This window comes from Psammomys obesus, unplaced genomic scaffold, assembly GCF_907164565.1.
Source record: "Psammomys obesus unplaced genomic scaffold, mPsaObe1.curated_primary_1811, whole genome shotgun sequence".
Classification (NCBI taxonomy): domain Eukaryota; kingdom Metazoa; phylum Chordata; class Mammalia; order Rodentia; family Muridae; genus Psammomys; species Psammomys obesus.
The window spans coordinates 27,832,668-27,852,352 of NW_026596034.1; the positions used below are offsets into that span (position 1 = coordinate 27,832,668).

General features: G+C 44.7%; 1 protein-coding gene and 1 non-coding gene across 4 annotated transcripts; one reads left to right on the forward strand and one right to left on the reverse strand.

The window, feature by feature from the left end:
- Window positions 1-4,917: 4,917 nt before the first annotated feature.
- Window positions 4,918-17,136, reverse strand: Tmem170a (transmembrane protein 170A). 3 transcript variants are annotated; one of them, XM_055621202.1, is made up of 3 exons: window positions 16,932-17,136; window positions 11,059-11,160; window positions 4,918-8,495 (listed from the first exon to the last, which is right to left on the reverse strand). In XM_055621202.1, exons 1-3 carry the CDS (start codon window positions 17,068-17,070, stop codon window positions 8,365-8,367), a joined length of 372 nt encoding a protein of 123 aa, XP_055477177.1. In that variant the 5' UTR covers window positions 17,071-17,136; the 3' UTR covers window positions 4,918-8,364. The 3 variants fall into 3 exon arrangements, with proteins under 3 accessions (XP_055477177.1, XP_055477176.1, XP_055477178.1); XM_055621201.1 differs by having other exon boundaries at window positions 10,990-11,160; XM_055621203.1 differs by lacking the exon at window positions 16,932-17,136 and adding an exon at window positions 16,345-16,904 and having other exon boundaries at window positions 10,990-11,160.
- A 2,446-nt stretch (window positions 17,137-19,582) lies between these two features.
- On the forward strand, window positions 19,583-19,685 carry LOC129687281 (U6 spliceosomal RNA). Its single transcript, XR_008721760.1, has one exon. It is a non-coding gene; the product is annotated as a U6 spliceosomal RNA (small nuclear RNA).

The window sequence follows — 19,685 nt, forward strand, 5'->3', positions numbered from 1 at the left end:
TGCCACGTGGTCAAGTACGACACTTCCGGCTGCTGCAGCGGGTCAATCCACACTCTGATGGCCAGAGTGGGATTCCGGACACGCCCGGGAGCGATGCATTCTGGGGTTTGTAGTCTTCAGCGCTACCTTGACTCCTCGGTGGAGAATGGCCTATCTTGGGAAATAGTTGTCTCTCTGTATGTGTGTGTGTTTTAATTCGCTTACTCGCTAATTTGTTTTTTGTAACTCTCAAATCAGTGGTTAAAATGTTACTCCCGGACATGCGCAGCGAGTAAAAACTGAGAGTCGAAGAGATGTAAGTTCTCAGCGACTTTTGAGCAGTCTTCTGATTTCGAGCTCCGCCTTCTGATTCAACTCTCCCGCTAGAATCGAGTTCTTGAACGCAGTTTTAGTGCCTCTTCCCCTGCATTTTTGTCTTTTTCTGGGTGATTTTTGCAGCCTGAAATGGCTCCCAAGAACAATACTGAAACGCTGTCTAATATTCTAAGCGCAAGAAGGCTGCGACTTGCCTTACCAAGAAAATTCTGCCTTTTAAGTAAGTTATGTTCAGGCCTGAGTTACAAGTGCTGTCAGCGGTGAGTTCGGTGAGTTAAAAACTCGAAATGGTAATCAACTAGAGAGAAAAGGAAATCTGCTTATCGGCAAGTGAAGCCCCTGCACAGAGTGCGCTACCGACACGTAAAGTGTATGATGGAGCAACAGGAGAGATGGAAAAGCCGGTAAATCTGGGAGTTTGTGAGGACTGGAGAGATTGCAGCGGACCTGGATTTGCTTTCTAGCATCCCCGACGTAGTGGTGGTTTTCAACTGCCCTGAAGTCCGGCTAGGACCTCGATGGGCACCAAGCATGTACATACATGACACGCATGCGTACACGCAAAATAAAAATAAAATTTTTGAAAAAATTGTGGAATCATGAGATGGCCTGTCAGAAAACTGTAATGTGAAACTGAAAGTCAAAGAAATTTTTGTTTTTATGCCTCAAATGTTACCTTTCTCAACCAGCCCTTTGACCAAACTAATTAAAGCTTTCCAGAGACACTGAACTAGGAATCTTTACACCAACCTTGAGAAAGATTTTTTTATTTGGGTGTTCGTTTCGTTGTTTTTCCGAGACAAGGTTTCTTTATGTAGCCCTGGCTGTCCTAGAACTCTGTTGACCAAGGCTGGCCTTGGACTTAGGGATCTGTCTACCACTACCTTCCTAGTGCTGGGATTAAAGATGTGCACCACCCTGCCCAGCTTATTTAGGAGGGTTCTTAAGGCCAGCAGGAAAACCATCATGATGAACAACTGAAAGTCACTCACTAAAAGCAAAGTCATTGATTACATTGAAATGGCTTGGGATGGTATCAAGCCAGCTACTGTCAATACCTCTTAGTATAAAAAAAAAAAAAAAAGCCAGACTATAGAAGTTTTAGAAGTTGCAACAGAAAATATTGAAAAAGTGATAAAAACATGACGAATCTGGAGGAGATGGGAAAATGGCCATGACAGCAATGGGAATTGGCACATGCATTCACAGCAGCCAAAATATCAGAGTGAAACACTGTCTTGAGAAAAAGGGAGAATGACATAAAAGAATGTGGCCCAATGCTTGACTGTGGCCTCAAATCCAAGCATGTTGCCTCCTCTACATTTGGCCCTTGCACCAAGATGCTTAGCAGAAAGAGGCAAAGAACCAATGGTGGTGCACACCTTTTAGCCCAGCACTCAGGAGGGAGAGGCAGTTGGCTCTCGGTGAATTACAGGCCAGCCTGGTCTCCACAGTGTTCCAGATCAGCTAACACTACATGTGATACTCAATTTAAAAAAAGTATTAAAAATGATAAAGGAATGAGGCAGGAAGCAAAGCAGAAAATGATGATGCAAAATTTCAGGCCAGACTGGGAGGCAAAACTGTGCCTATCAAGTGGGGAGAAGCAAACCCCTAGGGTGGAACAGCTAAACATTGACATGTTATACTCTTCCTCTTCTGCAGAATGAGCTCCACTAATTGTTTCCTCGGTTTTCAGGAGACAACCAAAGGTTGAGCAGGTTAGCCACATTGGGCTAGCTAACCCGTTGAATCCTGCAGTTCCGACAAACTGAGCTTTTAACTTTCTTATACAGAAGTTGTTCTTGTTTTTGGTTTGGTTTTTCGAGACAGGCTTTCTCTGTGTGGCCTTGGACTCACTTTGTAGACAGTCTGGCCTCCAACTCACAGAGCTCTACCTGCCTCTGCCTCCCTGAGTGCTGGAATTACAGGCGTGTGCACCACTGTGCCTGGTTTCAGGTCTTTCTTTTTTAAAATGTTTTATTTTTTTCGAGACAGGGTTTCTCTATATAGCCCTGGCTGTGCTGGAACTCAGAGATCCACCCGCCTCTGCCTCCAGAGTGCTGGAATTAAAGGCATGTGCGTGCCGCCCACCGCTGCCATCACCATCTAAGTTTAAAACTTTTTATTTGGGGTATGTGTCCCCTTGCATCTGCTTGCATCATGAATGTGCATAAATCAGAGGACAGTCTGCAGGGCTCTGGGCTCTCCTTCCACCTTGCAGGTCCTAGGGATTGAACTCAGGTCCTCAGGCTTGGTGGCAAGTGTCCTTGCCCACTGAGACATTTCGCTGGCCCTAAAGTAGACTTCTCTTATCCGAAATTTATAGAATTAACAGCAGAATTTAGACCGAGTCTTTCGAATCTCACTACTCTTGGCCTTATTTTCCTTGGCTATTGTGAACACTCACCATGACCAAGAGGGTCGGGTGTAAGCCCATCGAGGAGGGGAGTCTCCAGAGATCTATACTCACTAACGATCCTCCCCCAGTTCTCCTAACACTGCACAAAAGTCAGATCCCAACTAAGTTTCCCAGCTAGTATGAAAACTGGTGTGTAGTATCAAGTAGTTATGACAGTCTCTTTTTCCATTGATTCATTGATTCATTGATTCATTTATTTATGAGAAAGGGCCTCTGTTGCCTAGACTGGCCCAAACTTGGGACAATACTCCTGCCTCAGGATCCTAGTGCTGAAATTGCTGGCCATAGTCACCATGCCTGGCTATTTATCTGGGGAGAGCTACACGTATAGACGTGTTCACCTGTATACATACAAGCACGTGGGTGTGCATTATGTTCGTGTGCGCACATGTGGAGACTAAAGTTTGGTACTACTATCTTCCTCAGTCTCGTTCTGCCTTATTTTAGACACCTGAACCCAGAGCTAACCACCTTACCCGGAAACCCAGTCTCCACTCCTTGAGCACTAGGGTTACCAAGGGGGTGGCCTCCACACCTGCCCAGCATTTCTGTGGGTGCTGGAGACCTGAACTCGGGTCCGCATGCTCCAGCTCACTCGCTTTCGGATGCTTTGTAAATGGTGACTGGCATGTCCTCTAATGCTCTCAAATACGCACTGGTCCATCTAGGAGAACTTTACATCCAAGTGTAGCTCATGGGCAGGAGGATGAGTCCAAGGCACTGGGTTTATCTCCAACACCAAAAATAAAAAAGATTAAAAAAGAAAGAAAAGAAAAATTATCAGGGGGTGGAGAGATGGCTCAGAAGTTAAGAGCAGCGGTTGCTCTTCCAGAGGACCTGAGTTCAATTCCCAGCATTCACATGGTGGCTCATAACCATCTATAATGAGATCTGGTGCCCTCTTCTGGCATGCAGGCATACATGCAGGCAGAATACTGTGTATATAATAAATATTTTTTTAAAAGAAAAATTATCAGTATTTAAAAATGGATAGATTTCAAACAGCCTAGAGTCCCAGTTTCTCCTAAAACAAAAACAAACAAAAGGCTGATTAAATCGGCAACACTGGGTCATCATCCTGCAGGACAAAACAAGGCTAGACCCAGGTGACGAGGGTCCCTTCACTCGGCAATGCAGTTAGTACCGGGCCTCCAACTCTTTGTAAGGTGTTGGTTTCCCCGTTGTCTTGGCAATAATTTAAGGGATCATCCCGCTGAATTCAGCACCTTTAGGTCTTCATCTGCCAGTCTCCACTTTCAAGTGTGGACTGTCACTTTCATGGAAACGGAAAGCTCCTTTCATCATGTCACAGGTCCAAACAAGCATGAGGACTCCGGCTGAACCCTGGTGGTCCATGCTTGATGCTCTGTATCCTTCCAGGATAGCGAAAACGTCACCTAAGTGCACATATATGTAAGAAAGGACCAAGATGTACAGCCAACGCTTGTGTTCGCACTATATGCTTAAAAAGAATTACGGCCCAGTGTGCTGGCGCACACCTTGAATCCCAGCACTCAGGAGAAAGAGGCTGTCAGATCTCAGCCTGGTCTACACAGTGAGTTCCAGGACAGCCAGAGAAAAACAGTGAGACCCTGTTTCAAAAACCCAAACCAAATAAACAATTACAAGACAGAATGAATGGTGAACTACCCCAAACTGAGTGACCCGATTTCCTTAAACAAAGGAGAGTCGTATTAGTCACTGAGGACATTAAATCATGAAAATCTGTGGGGTTTCTCTTCCAGTAGACAACTGAAGTAATTGTTTGCACACTACACAGCCACCCTAGTATAGGATCATACAAAAGCTTTCTTCATGAATGGTGTACGTATGTGTTTAAATGTGTGTAGGCATACATTCATGTCTTTCTCATGAGACGGGTCTCTTGGTGAGCTGTCAGGGACCCAGGCTCTGCCTCTAACGTGCTGGAATTACAGGCAGGTCTCCATGCCTGCTTAGCTTTTTCTGTGGGTGCAGGGGATCTGAACTCCAGTCCTCACGCTTGCACAACAAATGCTTTATCCACTGAGGCATCTTCCGAGGCCCCATACAAAGCTTCCTGATATGAACATATGGCCCCATAAATAGTTAATGAGTGAAGTTCACTTTAAGTAGAGTTTAACCACATATCTGAAAAAGAATTTTATTAAAAATCATTATAAAGATGAACATAAGGGAAATACAATTAAACATATAGGTTTATTATAAAAGATTACAATAGAAATGTAACTACAGGGGCTGGCAAGATGGCTTAGTGGTTAAAAATGTCTGTTACCAAGCCTGACTGAAGTTTGATCTCACAGACCCACGTGGATGAAGGAGAGAACTGATTCCTGAAAGCTGTCCTCTGACCTCTACTTATATGCCATGACAAGCACATGCGCTTGCTCCCACCAATAAATAAATGAGCATGGTTGGGAGGACAGTCCAGGCATGGTAGCCCATGCTTTAATCCTGGCACCTGGGAAGCTGGAGCCAGCACATCTGAGTTCCAGCATAGCCTTAAAGAAGTTTCAGGCCATCCATGGCTGCATAGTGAGGCCCTGTCCAAAAATAAATTTTTAGAGAAAAAAGAAAAAGAGAAAGAAAGAAAGAAAGAAGGAAGGAAGGAAGGAAGGAAGGAAGGAAGGAAGGAAGGAAGGAAGGAAGGCGAGCAACTCCAGAGCTGAGTGAGGTGCTGTGCTTGTAATCCCAGCACCTGGGAGGCAGAGACAGGAAGACTGCCACAAGTTCAAGGTCAGCCTGGGCTTCGTGAAGGCTGAAGGCTAGCCAAGGATGCGTAAGACATTGCCTCAAATAAAAGCTAAAAACAAACAAACAAAAAATGCTATCCCAACTAAAAAAATTTAAAGTGATTCTTTATTGATAATGAACATTTATACTAGCATTAGAAATATCAGTAGAAAAATAATATTTAAATAAATTTCTAATGTACAAAGATTTGATCATTTTGACTATAGCAGTTAAATGCAATTACCTAACATATAAAGTTAAGCTGATTTTGGTCCTAACCAGCCTTACGCAGTACACCAGAAAGAAATACAAGTTCACAAAACCTTCTGCATGTGGACCATTAATGGCACGGAGGCTTCACATTCTGGGAAACAGTTCCTTAGGGAAGTTGGCATTTCCTGCAGTGTCACAAGAACTTAACAAAAACCAGGGAAGTCAGAAAGGACATTGGAATCAAAAGCCAACATACAGCTTAAAAACCCAGAGGACACAGGATGGACGCCATTATTTTCATGAAGGACTTCTCACTAGTCCCAGCATTTTCTACATAGTATCTTGATACAAAGGATGCAGTCCAGAGATACAGCTTGCTTATATAATTGTTGTTTCACTTTTGCACACAAACTTAATTGTTACCCCAAAATTCCACTAAGAAATCAGTTTTTTGGTTGGAGGTTGCCTACCTATCTCAGAATTTAAAAAGAGGGGGTGAGAAGTGGAAATATAAATGCAGGAATCAGGGTCCAATAAAGTCATTATTTAGGGGGCACAGCCAACCACCTCTTCACTTCTGTGCTTATGTGGAAAATTATATCCCAAAGAATGTTTAGTAAGCGCTCTTGTAAGAGGCACCCTTCCATTGACAACACTATCATTTTCCAGAATGCAGGGTACAATATTCAAGTTTCTCCAAATGAAGGGCTGATTTCCAAAATCGCTCGTTGGAAGAAAGACCTGCTCTTTTTGCTGGGGAATAGGAAGGGCCAAGTATCTGCACTCTGACTGCCCACCAAATCTTATCAGTCACTACAGTTTTGACAAGTGTGTGTGTGTGTGTGTGGGGGGGTGTCAAAAAAGAAAGAATCCATTATTTTTGTGACCATCCCTGCAATTTACTGGGAAAATTGATCCTCTTGGCTATTTTATCAAAATGTAAAACCTTGTGCATGTGGGTGACAGGGGGTATGTGCGCATGGCTGCACGTGCTCCCACAGAGGTCCTCTTGGCTATTTAAAACTTTTAAAATGACAATTATTTATTTACATGGGCATGTGAGCAGCAGGTGGAGGCCAGAGACAACCCGCAGGAGTTGGTTCTTTCCTTCCACCATGTGGGCCCTGAGACTTGCCTTACTTGCTGAACCATTTGCTGGGCCCCTCCTGGTTATTTTTTAACCAGAAGCTGAGGGCATATTGCTTTAAGATAAATTTATGTCCTGATAGGTTGTGAGCCCTAATCTCACAATGATAACTCTCCTTTAAAAATGTCAAAGTTAATTATCTGAAGCCACTTTGAAAACAGGTTAACAAGAACATTGCATTTTGTACAAAACCGTTGAAATGATGAAAAGTGCTCAATATTTGCACCCCTTTCCCTTCTGAAGGTCACAGTCCACAGTCTGCAGGCTTTTTTTGGGAAGAACAAAATTAGGCAGTAGAGTTAAAAATTAAAATAGCTAAAATTAAGTTAGACACTACGATTTCACTTTAGGGATATAAATTCTCTTCAACAAAAATACAAAGGACAGAGGGGCTATATCTGGAGAGGAAGTTTTAGGCACTTTCTGGAAGTGGATGGTCAAATACTGCAGGGGTGGGCGGAGGATCGCGGCTAAGTTAACACAGTGAGAGGGAAACCACCACTAACTCCTCACGGGAACACTCGACAAGTGCGGAGCTGTCAAAGAAACTAAAACTACGACGAAAACTTGTCACAGAATCCTGCAAGTGTCTTATCTGTGACTGAATGTCCAAAGAGTGTCCTAACCTATCTGGTTTTGAAGTTCAGCTCCAGCCTCGTAAGAAAGTCTGTGTTTCCAGAGAAGGTAAACAGAATAGATGGCGTTAAAAGTGATGAGCAAGGGTTCATGGAGATTCTTTGGAAAAAGAGCCTTGATTAGGCGTGACAGTGGTGCCTATAATCCCAGCTACTCAGGAGGCTGAGGCAGGGGGATTGCTTAAGCCCAGGAGTTTGGGCCAGCCTGGGCAACAAAGCAAAACCTCATGTCTTAAAAAAACAAAACAAAACCACCAAAAAACCCTCCATTAGCTAGCTTACTTTGGTCAAATGATAAATTCACATCTCTTAAAATATATCAAATAATCAGAGGTCAAGACAGTTACCCATAAAATGTCTCATTCTCAGTGGTCACCTACTTTTTACAGTGGAACCAAAGCTGTTCTTTGAATTATACTTCAGTTCTTCCTGTATATTCCACCAGCTTGTCCTCAGAGTGACACTCAGCCCAAACCAACTTGCCTTTATTGTCACCACGAAAGCTTTTAGTACAGTGCAGCCTGCTCCCTTGAAATCAAGCAGCATTCACCACTGTTTCTGTGAAATGGCAATGTTGCACGGTTGCAAATGATGATGCAAATTCTCGCTCGGAGGATGCAAACTTCGAGGCATTGTTGGCATAGGTGGAAGATGTGAGTAAAACTTCTTAAACTGCCACAAGAGAAGAAAGCCAAAGAGCTTGTTTCGGCTGAGCACAGGGGTCCACAAGGGTCTTCGCCTGCTGGAGCGTCACATGGAAGAATGGGTTGTGGTGTTCCTCACCTTCTCGTGCCTCCAAGCTGCTTCCATTTGAAGAATGAAGAAACCATGACACTGTCTATTCCTTTTGACGAGTCTATAAAACGCAGGGGTGACATCACAGTGATGTCACTCATATGCTATAGAGTAGCTAAAACCCGTAAAAAAGAGACCACCACTACACAAAACGTCTGCCCGGTGCCCAGTGTGAGGGCTTCAAAGGGGATCATCTCCTTCCCAGCTGCTCGGTAGACTCCAGCAATGGCTGCACCTGGTTCAAATGCAAGCGTGTTAAAAGAGAAAAAAAATTAATTAATACAACAAAACCTGAGCTTAATGACATCACAAAAATATAACATCTAAAAATTTCCCTATTGGGAGATAGATTTTCTACATTTAATTATGAAAGAAGAGTTCTGTGCTTCCTGTGACCAGGCTAACTTTCTGTATATGGTTTCCAAGTCAGCACTGAGATTGGTAGTCTCTTAGAGCATCTCATAGTTCCTGAGTGATCTGAAGTGACAGTCATGATGACAAGACAAAACATCAATTCCCCTTGGTCCAATATCTCTCCTCACTCCCTTGCCAATTAACTCCTCCATGCCTATCACTGAATAGTCACCAAATACATTCTTGGCAATGAATGACAATCTACTGAGACAGATCAAGAAATGTTTCCAGGCCACAGGGAATCCCAGCTCCACTTGCTATTATACCGAGATTCCATTCAAAGAAGAAAGAAAGGAGGGAGAGATCAACACAGAGTTCTGAGCCATAACGCTATTCAAAGGGCACTGGGCAGAAAACTCGGTCCCATCTGTTTCCCAGGTGACAGCTTCCCTCACTATAGTCACTGCAACCTCCCAGAGGATGCCAGCACAACACAGAAACACCTGTGTCAACCCAGACAACCCCCCCCCATCTAATATTCTACACAAACACCTTGTTGACCCGGCTATACATCTGAGAGTCACAGAAACTCATAAAACATAGTCAACCCAATCAAATATCTACAGGTAGGCTTGGAGTGTGGTTCCATGATAAAGCACACGCTTGGTATGCACAAGGCCATGGGTTCCATTCTCAGCACCCCAAAAAGAAAGGATAACCTCATATTCTCAAATTGGGACATGAGATATTATGAATGTGTTTTAACAAGCAAGCCGTGTCAGACGTTTGACTTTGCCTCCAGTGCAATCAACGTCACTAATGTCTCAGAGCACAAGTCTCCTGAGACATGGATGATAAGGAAAGAAAGGAAAATCCGACAAAGAATAGGAAAAGGAAAAAGAAAAAAACTACCCTAAAGCCTTAAAACAGAAATGAGCACGTATTCAGTTGCTATGTGCCAATGACCATGTCAGGTAGTCGGTAAGTAGACATTTCATCTAGTCAGCGTTCAAGGATGTGGGGTGGGTACTTTCATCCCTGCTTTACCAATAAAAGGAGATCAGCTTCAGGGGCCAGAAGTGCAGTGTGGGTACTGCAGCATTAAGTGACACAGTGCGAACACAGAGAAACAAGGCTGCAGTGTCTCACAAAAAGAAAGGAAGGAAGAAAGAGACAGAAAGAAAGGAAGGGAGGAAGGGAGGAAGGGAAGAAGGAAGGAAAGAAGGAAGCAAAGTCAAAGAGATCAAAGGGCATTTCTGCTCAAAGCTCACGGTTTAAATTTACAGTGAAAATAAAATAAGGTGACAAATTAGGAATGTCACATTCCTATGTTTTATAAATATACTTATGATTATACATATTTATTTAAAAATAGCTGAGGCTGGAGACATGGCTCAGCAGTTAAAGAGTACTGGATGCTCTTCCAGAGGACCTAGGTTCAATTCCCAGCACCCACATGGCAGTTCAAACTGTCTCAACTCCAGTTCCAGAGAATCTGGCACCCAAATACAGACATGTAAGCAGGCCAAACACCAAATGAACATAAAAATAATTCATTTTCATCCCTCTAATTGCGTCAGTGACATGAAACAAAACACAGACAAAACAAGAAGCAGGTTTAAAAATAGTTTGCAATTTCCATGTTACTCCAATCTCAGGTCAGGAAGTCTGGGGTGGGGGAGCACGAAGGACTGAAAAACACAGAGCAGGCACTTAACATTCTTTGTGTGTGGTGCTAGGGTCACAGCCAGGGCCCCAGACACACAAGGCCAGCTCCGCCACAGAGCTCTGCATCCCTGCCCTCAGTTAGCTTTCTACACAAGAACTCTTATCATGAGACTTGTTCTCTATCTCTCAAGAAACCACACCTAAAAGAGTGGGAGCGATTAGTGAGCCATTCTACTCAGGTCAAAGGAAACTGGATCAGAAAGGTGCTGAAGCTTCTAAGGACAAATGCTTGTATTTTGCCAGTGCCCCGTCTCAAAAAAACGTCAAAGCTGACTTGAGAAGGCGAAGAGATTAGCCAGATGAGGGGCCTGAGAGCTAAAACAAACAAACAAACAAACAAACAAACACAAAACAAAACCCAAAAGGAATACATTGAAAAATAAAATCCACACTTAAGTCTTTAAAATTCTTTGTGTGTGCGTATGTGTGTGAATACACATACGCACACACCACGCAACCAAACCCCTCCTCCCCACCCCCTACCCCCCAGTGCTAGAAACCAAACCCAGGCCTCTGTGCTTGCTAGGCAAGCATTCTGCCACTGAGCTAAATTCCCAGCTTCCGCCCCATATTTCCAAAACGAGTCCTAAGGTGAGGTGACTGAGCGCATTATAAGCTTTCGACCAATATTTTAATGTCTAACATACTTGTCAAGATTCCAGCAGTAATTGGTCCCACGATGCCCATCAGCAGGATGCCTACAGACATGAACCTACCATATTTGTGATGTCTGAGGGTGAAGAGGGCCAGTAATCCAGCCGGGACATGGAAGAAGACAGAAGACACCAGTGCCCACAGGAACACGCCATACCACATCTCTGGGGGAGGGAAGAGAAAGGCAAGGCTGGAGTCACTGACTTTCCCAGGGGGCCAGTGCCAAAGAGGCCAGTCCCAGCCGCTGAATCCACTGATCTCATGCTCACCAGAACTTAGTTGTTGTCTAGTGCGCTTTGCTGTTGCGGGTTTTTTGTTTTGTTTTGTTTTTAAAGTTGGGCAGAGAAACCTCTTTGATTAAGATCCATTTTATTGTCTGTGTTTTACCTTTATGTATGTATATATACCATGTACATGCTGCCCATGGAGGTCAGAAGAGGGCATTGGATCCCCTAGAACTGGGGCTACAGATGGTTGTGAGTCACCAGTTGGGTGCTGGGAACTGAACCTGGGTCCTCCGCAAGGGCAACAAGCACTCTTCACCTCCGAGCCACCTCTCCAGCCCCTTGTCTTTGTTTTTGTGAGTCAGAGTCTCATCACATGGCCCAGAATAGCCTCATACACAATCTGTATCAGAGGCTGGCCTTGAACTCTGATCCTCTGCCTCCCTTGGGTTGAGATTATGGGCATTTGCCACCATGCCAGGGTTTACAGATGGCGTTTATGAGGTTCACAAACTACCGTTCACAGGCTATCAGCTGTTTTTATACATAAAGACTTATTTAAACTAATTAACAGGACTGTAGACACAGTAACAAGGCAGGAAGGAAGTCCTCACCTCAACAGGACTGCTGGTTAGCACCCAGATCTGACCTGCCGCCTCCAGAACAGAGGCAACAACCAGCTGTTAAGACACCCCCCCATACACACACTCACTCATGCTACTTCCCCTGGAGCACAGCAGCTACCCAAGGAGGGCTAGCAGGGTCCCAGCATAGTGTCCACACCGTTCTGAGCTCCCTCCCTCGCCCCAATCTCATCTACACCCCAATATGCAGTTACCTACTTCGGTGCTCACATGTAGTACTACTTAAAGCATTTTGAGGGGGAAAAAAGACTTCATTACATTAAGTTAGTTTATAAAAATACTCTGACAGGATGATTACAAGACTTTGAAAGCTACAGCAAACTTAGATCTATAAAACACTTAAAAAAAAAAAAAACCTAAGTGATTTCTTTTTACTTTACTGTATCTTAAATTACCAACTGTTTAATAGCTATTTATTGATCGATAGGGAGTCCTTTTCATTTCCCTGGCTCAACACACTGTCGAAAATGTTTCTCTGTCTTCCAGCATGTCCTTGTTCACTGCTTCAAACCAAGTGAATTATTAGCTATGTTTTCCTTGGGAGCTGCATTGGCGGTTTTCTGCTGCTGTACCAATCTTTTTGGTTCGAGGTTCTGTAAACTTCGAAGTCCAAGGCTGATAATCCACCTCTGTGAGGGAGGACCTTCTTTTCAATTTTTCCTGGGTGTGCGTGTGTGTGCCATTGCTCTCTTCCTTATAGTTGGAGGCAAAGTCTCTCACTTGGATGCAAAGCAAAGCAATTCAGCTAGTCTAGCTAGCCAGCTTGTTCTGAAGATCCCTTCTTCACGTCCCAGATGCCAGGCTTACAAGTTGGTCAGCATGTTCACACATGGTGAGCTTTTATGTTGGTATTATAGGTCCAAACTCTGGTCCTGGGTTCAATCTTGAGCAAGATACATACACATACATGAAGTCTCATGAAGAGCTGCCCCCTCCAGATGATACTGAATCAACAAAAGGACTTTGCTGATGGCCAGCTCTCTGCCTTCAACCCTCATTACTAAGTCACTTTGGCTCCAAGGTCAACTCCAGCCTAAAAGAACAGCAGTGGAGGAAGTGTCAGAAAAGGAGACAGCCATCTTATCAGCTGGCTCTACTCTGTCCTTATGCTCCAAGTCAAACAGGAACTCTTGTTCCTGGGTGAACCTCTGTAAAGCTGGGGTTGTACACTGACCAACCACATCTGTCCTTGTGGGGACCAGAGTCTTGCCCAGTACTGTGACTCCCTGCTGGAACCAGGCTGCTGGGATGCCCATCAGTCTGTATCACTCAACTGTCCATTCCTTGCTTGCCAACTGTCTCCCATCTGCCAGGAGATCCATGAGTATCCTCCCCTCCCCTCTACCAGTGACTAGCTCTCAGGGCTCCCAACGGTGGCCTGGCACCTTTGTCCTGATACTACCTGTCTTAGTCACTGTTCTATTGCTGTGAGGAGACATCATGACCAAAGCAACTGTTAAAAGAGAAAGCATTTAATTGGGAACTTATCAATTTCAGAGCACGAGGCCATTATCATTAGGCCTCATCATCTTGACAAGCCAAGAGCTTATACGTACCTGATCCACAGGCCCAACCCAGTGACACAGCTCTTCCAATAAGGCTATACCTCCTTATCCTTCCCAAAACAGTTCCACCAACCAGGGACTAAGCATTCAAATCAATGAGTCCCTGGTGGATGGCAGGTGGGAAATATTCTTATTCAAACCACCACAACAGCCAAGACTGGCCTTGGATTCAGGATGCATGTAGCTCAGGATGGTTAGCCTCAAATTCACAACCATCCCACCCCAGCCATCCAAGTGCTGTGCTTACAGGCATGTGCCACCGTACCAGGCGCTGTTCCCTTGACTCGCTCCAGCCACCTACTCTGCCCCCTATCTGGTCTCACAGTCACTACCAGATACTGAGTCTCTGCACTGGCATGAATGGTCCATATGGGAGGAGCTTTTGTTTTCTTCGTCAAGGATCTTCTCACAGAGACCCCAAAACAACAGGAGGACTGGAGATATGACTCAGCAGTTAGGAGCCACTGCTACTCTTGCAGAGAACCAGAGTTCACATTCCAAAACCCATACTGAGCAACCACTCCCGCTCCCAGAGATCCAGTGCCCTCTTCTCTTCCCTATGGGCATCCATACACACAAGTAAGAATAAATCTTCTTTAAAAGGGTACACCATAATCAGAAAATATTCGTTCAGTGAATAACTGACTTGTCCAAGTTGGATCCACTCTTGACTTCAGCAACAGCACAACCAAAATGTTATTGGGTTTGCTTAAGTTGGCATTTAGTGAAATCCTAGCTTCAGAGAATGAATGTCATTCCTGATTGTTACAGATAACAACTAAAAGCCAGTCATGGTGGTACAGGCCTATAATCGCAGCACCAGGAAGACTCAGGTTCTCTGGCAACCTCAGCTAGATAATGACACCTTGTCACAAACAAACAAACAAACAAACAAACACAAAGCGACAACAAAAGAAATCTGAGCAAGTTAGGAGAATTTGGCAGAATCCTAAAGGGCTAAGTTGCAAAAGCAGGTTTAAAAAAAAAAAAAAATCAATTCAAAGCTTTTTAGTACAGAGAAACCACAGAATATTTTAGGACAATGATCTGCCATGAGTTGGCATAAACTACAAGTAACTTTTTTGTGTGACCAAAATAGAAAGGAACCCAGGCTCAGGACCCTGAATAAGATTCCTACGAAGAGGACTTTAGTATCTCAAACTAGGGTCCAACTTCAAGGACTCATTATACCAGAATTCCAGATTAAGATGGGACACTGCAGGGAAGGGACAGGTTTACTACTGAACTCTGGTCAACGTGGGGTCAAGGGCTAAATGCATTAGCCCTTGTGATTAGCACACTGTGATCTCATCCATGTTTATACCTCCAGCCTGGAACCCACACTGGTCCGGATGGATTCCTGACCAAGGAATGAGTCCTAGTAAACAATGCTCTCCACAGAAGTACATAGAAGTAAAACTCAAATACAACATGCAGTTTAGCATTTTCAGAAGAGTCTGGAGACTGGCTCAGCAGTGAAGAGCAGTTGCTGCTTTTCCAGAGGACAAACAAGTTCAGTTCCCAGCTGAGGCGTTTTTACAAGTTCACTGGCATGTAGATATATACAACAGATATACAAAACAGACGTCCGCTGACTTTAAGACAGTTCTTGCCATTATTTATTTATTTATTTTGGCTTTTCAAGACAGGGTTTGGGTTCCAGGTTAGTACCAAAAGGAAACAAACACATAAAAACTGAAGTAAGCACAGAAGAGTTGCTCTAGGGTAACTGAGATTAAGAAGTCAGGATGATCAATGTAATGCGTGATTCTACTATTATGTGGCTCTGGATGGCCTGGAGCACACTATGTAGCCCAGGCTGACTTCCAATTCACAGATATCTGATTGCTTCTGACTCCAGAGTCCTGGGATTAAAGTTGTGCAGCGCCACACCCGGCAGTTCGGGACTCTCGATGAGCTCTTGAACTTAAGTAAGGCTTCTGACCAGCTCTCAGCAAACCAGGCCATCTGCTGTTTTTTTTTTTTTCTCTGTCTTAGTAAAATGACTCTTTCTCTCACCAAATGAAAACAAAAACAAAATGAAAAACAACAAAGGAGAAATGGCTCAGAGGGAAAGTGGCTCAGAGGGAAAGAGTGATGGCTGCTCTTCCAGAGGACCCAAGTTTGATTCCCAGCCACCTCCCTCTGGCCTCAGTGGCCACCTGCACATACCCAAACACATGCACATTTTTAAAATAATCTTTTTTTTTTTTTTTTTTTTTTAAGAAGAAAGCTATTTGGTTAATTGGAGAGAAATTTAAATTAGACCTGTTTAAATAACACCACTTTATGAGTATTAAGAATTTTAAAAGCGGTATGATTTGGGGGCTGTGACAGGACACACCTCTGCTTCAGAAATTTTGAGCTGAAGAATCATGAAGTGACAGGAGTTAAAAATGTGATGTGTATGCATAAGCACACAGAGAGTAAGAACCAAAATAGTCACGCTTTGCATAATGAGATTTCTACCGTCACCAGCCAAATACACAACTGTGGCCCCATAATCTAAAGTAGCCTGCCATCTAGGCTTTGCCTAACCGTATCTATGATGTTCTTACAACTGCCCAATGAGCCCGTTTTTAAGTAGTGTGTGACTTTTACCATATACTGTGTTTCAATCCCTCAGGTTTGAAATTTTCTCGAATAGTTGGAAAGAAATTAAAAAAAAAAAAAAGAACAAAACCAGACAGACTGATTTTAATCCTTGAAGAATACGAACCCTTCATTTTTTGGAGAAGGTCTCCAGAGTGGTGGGTGTGTGTTTTGTTTATTTATTTGTAATCACTGTCAGGTGTGACACTAACACCTCTGAAACCAATCTGAACTTCTGGACCTCTGTTTGTGGGCAGGATCACAAGCTAACATCTTCATCTGACACCCCCCCCCAAAAAAAAATACAAAAACAAAAACATCACCTTGTCAGATAACACAGGCAGGTCCCAGGTGTCCACTGAGAGGCGCCTGGCAGTCGCTGCCCAGTACATGAGGATGACAGGTGCCTGGCTTATGGCTGCAGTCAGCAATCCCTTCACGATGTCTCTGGCCCAATTTCTCTTTGCTGGAGCGCCCTAATCCCCCCTCCGTCGTCTTGCCTTCGAAACTCCAAAGCAAATAATCATGACCTCCCCTGAAGGCCTTTATTAGTGATCCCAGGGGAGACAATTCTACTCCCCACAGCTTTCTCAAGTGTGGCAGAAGGCGACGAAGCTCGGATGGGAAGTGAGAGCAATGCAGAAGTTGTGGCTAAGTTCTTCAAGATGTGGGTGGGAGAAGCCGCAACAGGTCTGAGCAAGTGATTCCTGCACACACAAGCTGGAGGGCAGGTGGGTGTAGGAGGGACAGAGTCGGCAGCCAGGCTCTCGGAGGGAGCACTCTAGGGGCAATCTCTAGGCCGGGACAGGCGTCGCCCCGAGGCACCCGGGTGCGATTCCGGGACTGCCTCGGCCTCGCCCCGGGTGGCCGGCGACAGGTGCGCAGCGCGCAGGCGCGGGGCGGGGCGTACCTGGGAAGGAGCAGAGCGAAGTGGAGTTGGGGCACAGGGTCCCGTTGCCCACCCGCGGCACGAGCTTCAGGCTGAGGATCTGCTGCAGGAGCCCGGCCGACCCGCCGCCGCCGCCGCCGCCGCTCCCCTCGCGCTCCATCTCGCCGCCATCCACCGCCCGGAGTGCCGCGGAGCCCGGCACCTCCGCAGCCGCGGCGTCACCTCGGGCCGGCCCTCTTCTCCCGCCCACCCCAACGGCGCTGCTATAGGAATCGTCTCCCCTTCCAATCACAGGGCGCCGCAGGTGGAGGGGGCGGGGCGACGGTTGTTCCCGCCCCCACGGAGAGGCGTTCTATTGGCTTGCTGCGCCCCTAGTGAGAAGTAGCTTCTGTTCCGTCCGGGTGAGCCGAAGCCTTTCGCTTTCGTGCCACTGGTAAGTAGGACGAGTCCGGTGAGATTGCCCAGCGGGTAGAGGCGCTTGCCTCCCAGCAGGAGGGATCTGAGTTCCATCCCTAGGACTCACGTGGGGAAGGTGAGAACCAGCTCCCATGGGTTGTCCTTTTACCTTCACAACTAGATAAATATTATAAGAAGATACAGCACCCAAACTAAATAATAAGTAAATGAGTAAATAAATAAGAACTAACCGACGGTGTCCTCAGATTTCTGGGGAGAGCCGGGTGTGCGTTGGCAGGGAACCAGACTAGCTGCACAAAGACCTAGATTCCAACCCCAGTCGCTTAGCATGGAAAGGCTCTGTAGGTTCAGTTCCCAAACAATTAACAAAGACTTGAAAGATGGCCCAGAAATTTTGTTAAGTCGTTGAAGTTGGAACTTTTTTTTCATGTGAGCTGAAATAAAGACCTTTTGTTTGCAGGATGGTGGTGGCACAAGCCTTTAATCCCAGCCCTCAGGAGTCAGAGGCAGGCAGATCTCTGAGGCCAGCCTGCTCTGCAAAATGAGTCCAGGACAGCCAGGGTTACACAGAAAAACTGTCTTGAAAAAACAAAACAAACAAAATCCCCACACGAAAACATTTTGCAGTCAGCGAAATGGTTCAGCAAGTAAAAGCACCCGCTGTCAAATCTAGTGAGCTGAGTTCCATCTCAGGGGCCCATATTGTAAAAGAGAACCCACACCTGCAAATCGACCTTTGTCCTTCATGCTCAGTGGCATAGATTCCCACACACAAATTGTAATGGCTATTCTTGGTTGTCAACTTGACTCCATCTGGGTTTAACTAAACCCCAAAAGACTGGGCACACCTATGAGGGATTTCTTTATTTCTTTCTCTCTCTCTCTCTGTCTCTTTCTTTTAAAGATTTATTTATTTATTATGTACACAGCGTTCTGCCTGCATGCCAGAAGAGGGCATAAGATCACATTATGGGTGGTTGTGAGCCACCATGTAGTTGCTGGGAATTGAACTCAGGACCTCTGGAAGAGCAGCCAGTGCTCTTAACCTCTGAGTCATCTCTCCAGCTTCGATTTTTTTTTTTTTCTTACTTAAATCATTTAAGGTAGGAATACCCATAATCTGGATGTTTGAACTGGGACGGTCCACCCTTATTCTGTATCTTTTGAGGTGGAAAGATGAACCTTTAATCTGGACTGGACCTTCAGCTGGCAGCCTGCATAAAGGACATAGGAGAAGGAAGCTTGCTCTCTTTGCCCGTTTGCTTTCCTCCCACTAGTGAGTCCATTCCTTCACTGCCATCAGAGCCTACTTCTTGGGGATCCCGGCGTATGCTGAAGACCAGCTGAGACACTCGGCCTCATGGACTGAACAACTACTGGATTCCCAGACCTTCCATTGGTAGACAGCCATTGTTGGATTAGCTGGACCACAGCCTGTAAGTCATTCTAATAAATCCCATGGATGTAGTCATATGTAGATATGTGATTCATATATGAATATATATTCAATAAATAAGTTCAAAAATGTCAATAAATAATATATTTGTTAAATAAATATATATTTATTCTATAAGTTCTCTTCCTCTAGAGAACCCAGGCTAATATGCATATACAATAAATAAATAATTTTAAAACCTCCTGAGACAGCTGTTTTCCAGTAGATTTAGACATCTTGTCAACATTTCAGATTTTGTAGGATTTTTGTTTTTACATGATAGAGTGGGAATGCCAACAGCCTTTTCTCATCAATGTGCTATGTCCAAGGAATACCTGAGTGTTGTTCATCTCCCTCCCAAAGGAAAGAAGTAGGGAAAAAAAAAAAAAATCACTGGGCTGGGGATGTAGCTCTGTGACAAGACGTCCTCGCCTCATATGCCTCATATGCTTTGGGTTTGATCCCCACTACTACACAAAGGTCCCTAAAAGACTTTCAGGGAGAACCTGCGGATTGCTTATAAAGAAATGAAACCTGATGCTTCGACAGCCAAGTGGAAGGGCCTAGAAGACAAAGCATCAATATTTTGGAGGAAAAAAAAATGTATTTTGAGCTTTTGAGCATATGCTTTTTCCTAGTCATCTAGTCCTTTCCTTTTGCTTTCTTAACAAATTACCTCTATTTCTGTTACCTTTTTGGTGTGTTCGTTTTTGTGACAAAGTCTTGCAATGTTGTCTTGGCTGGCTTGGAACTCACTGTGCAGACCATGTCTGGTTTCAAATACCTTTAGAGGGGGGGGGGGGAGGAAGGGAGGAAGAAAGCCCTTGCTTCTATGACACATATGTAAAATTGGATTCATGCATAAATTAGCATGGTCCCTGCCCAAGGATGACATGCTAATTCATGAAGTGTTCCATTTTTTT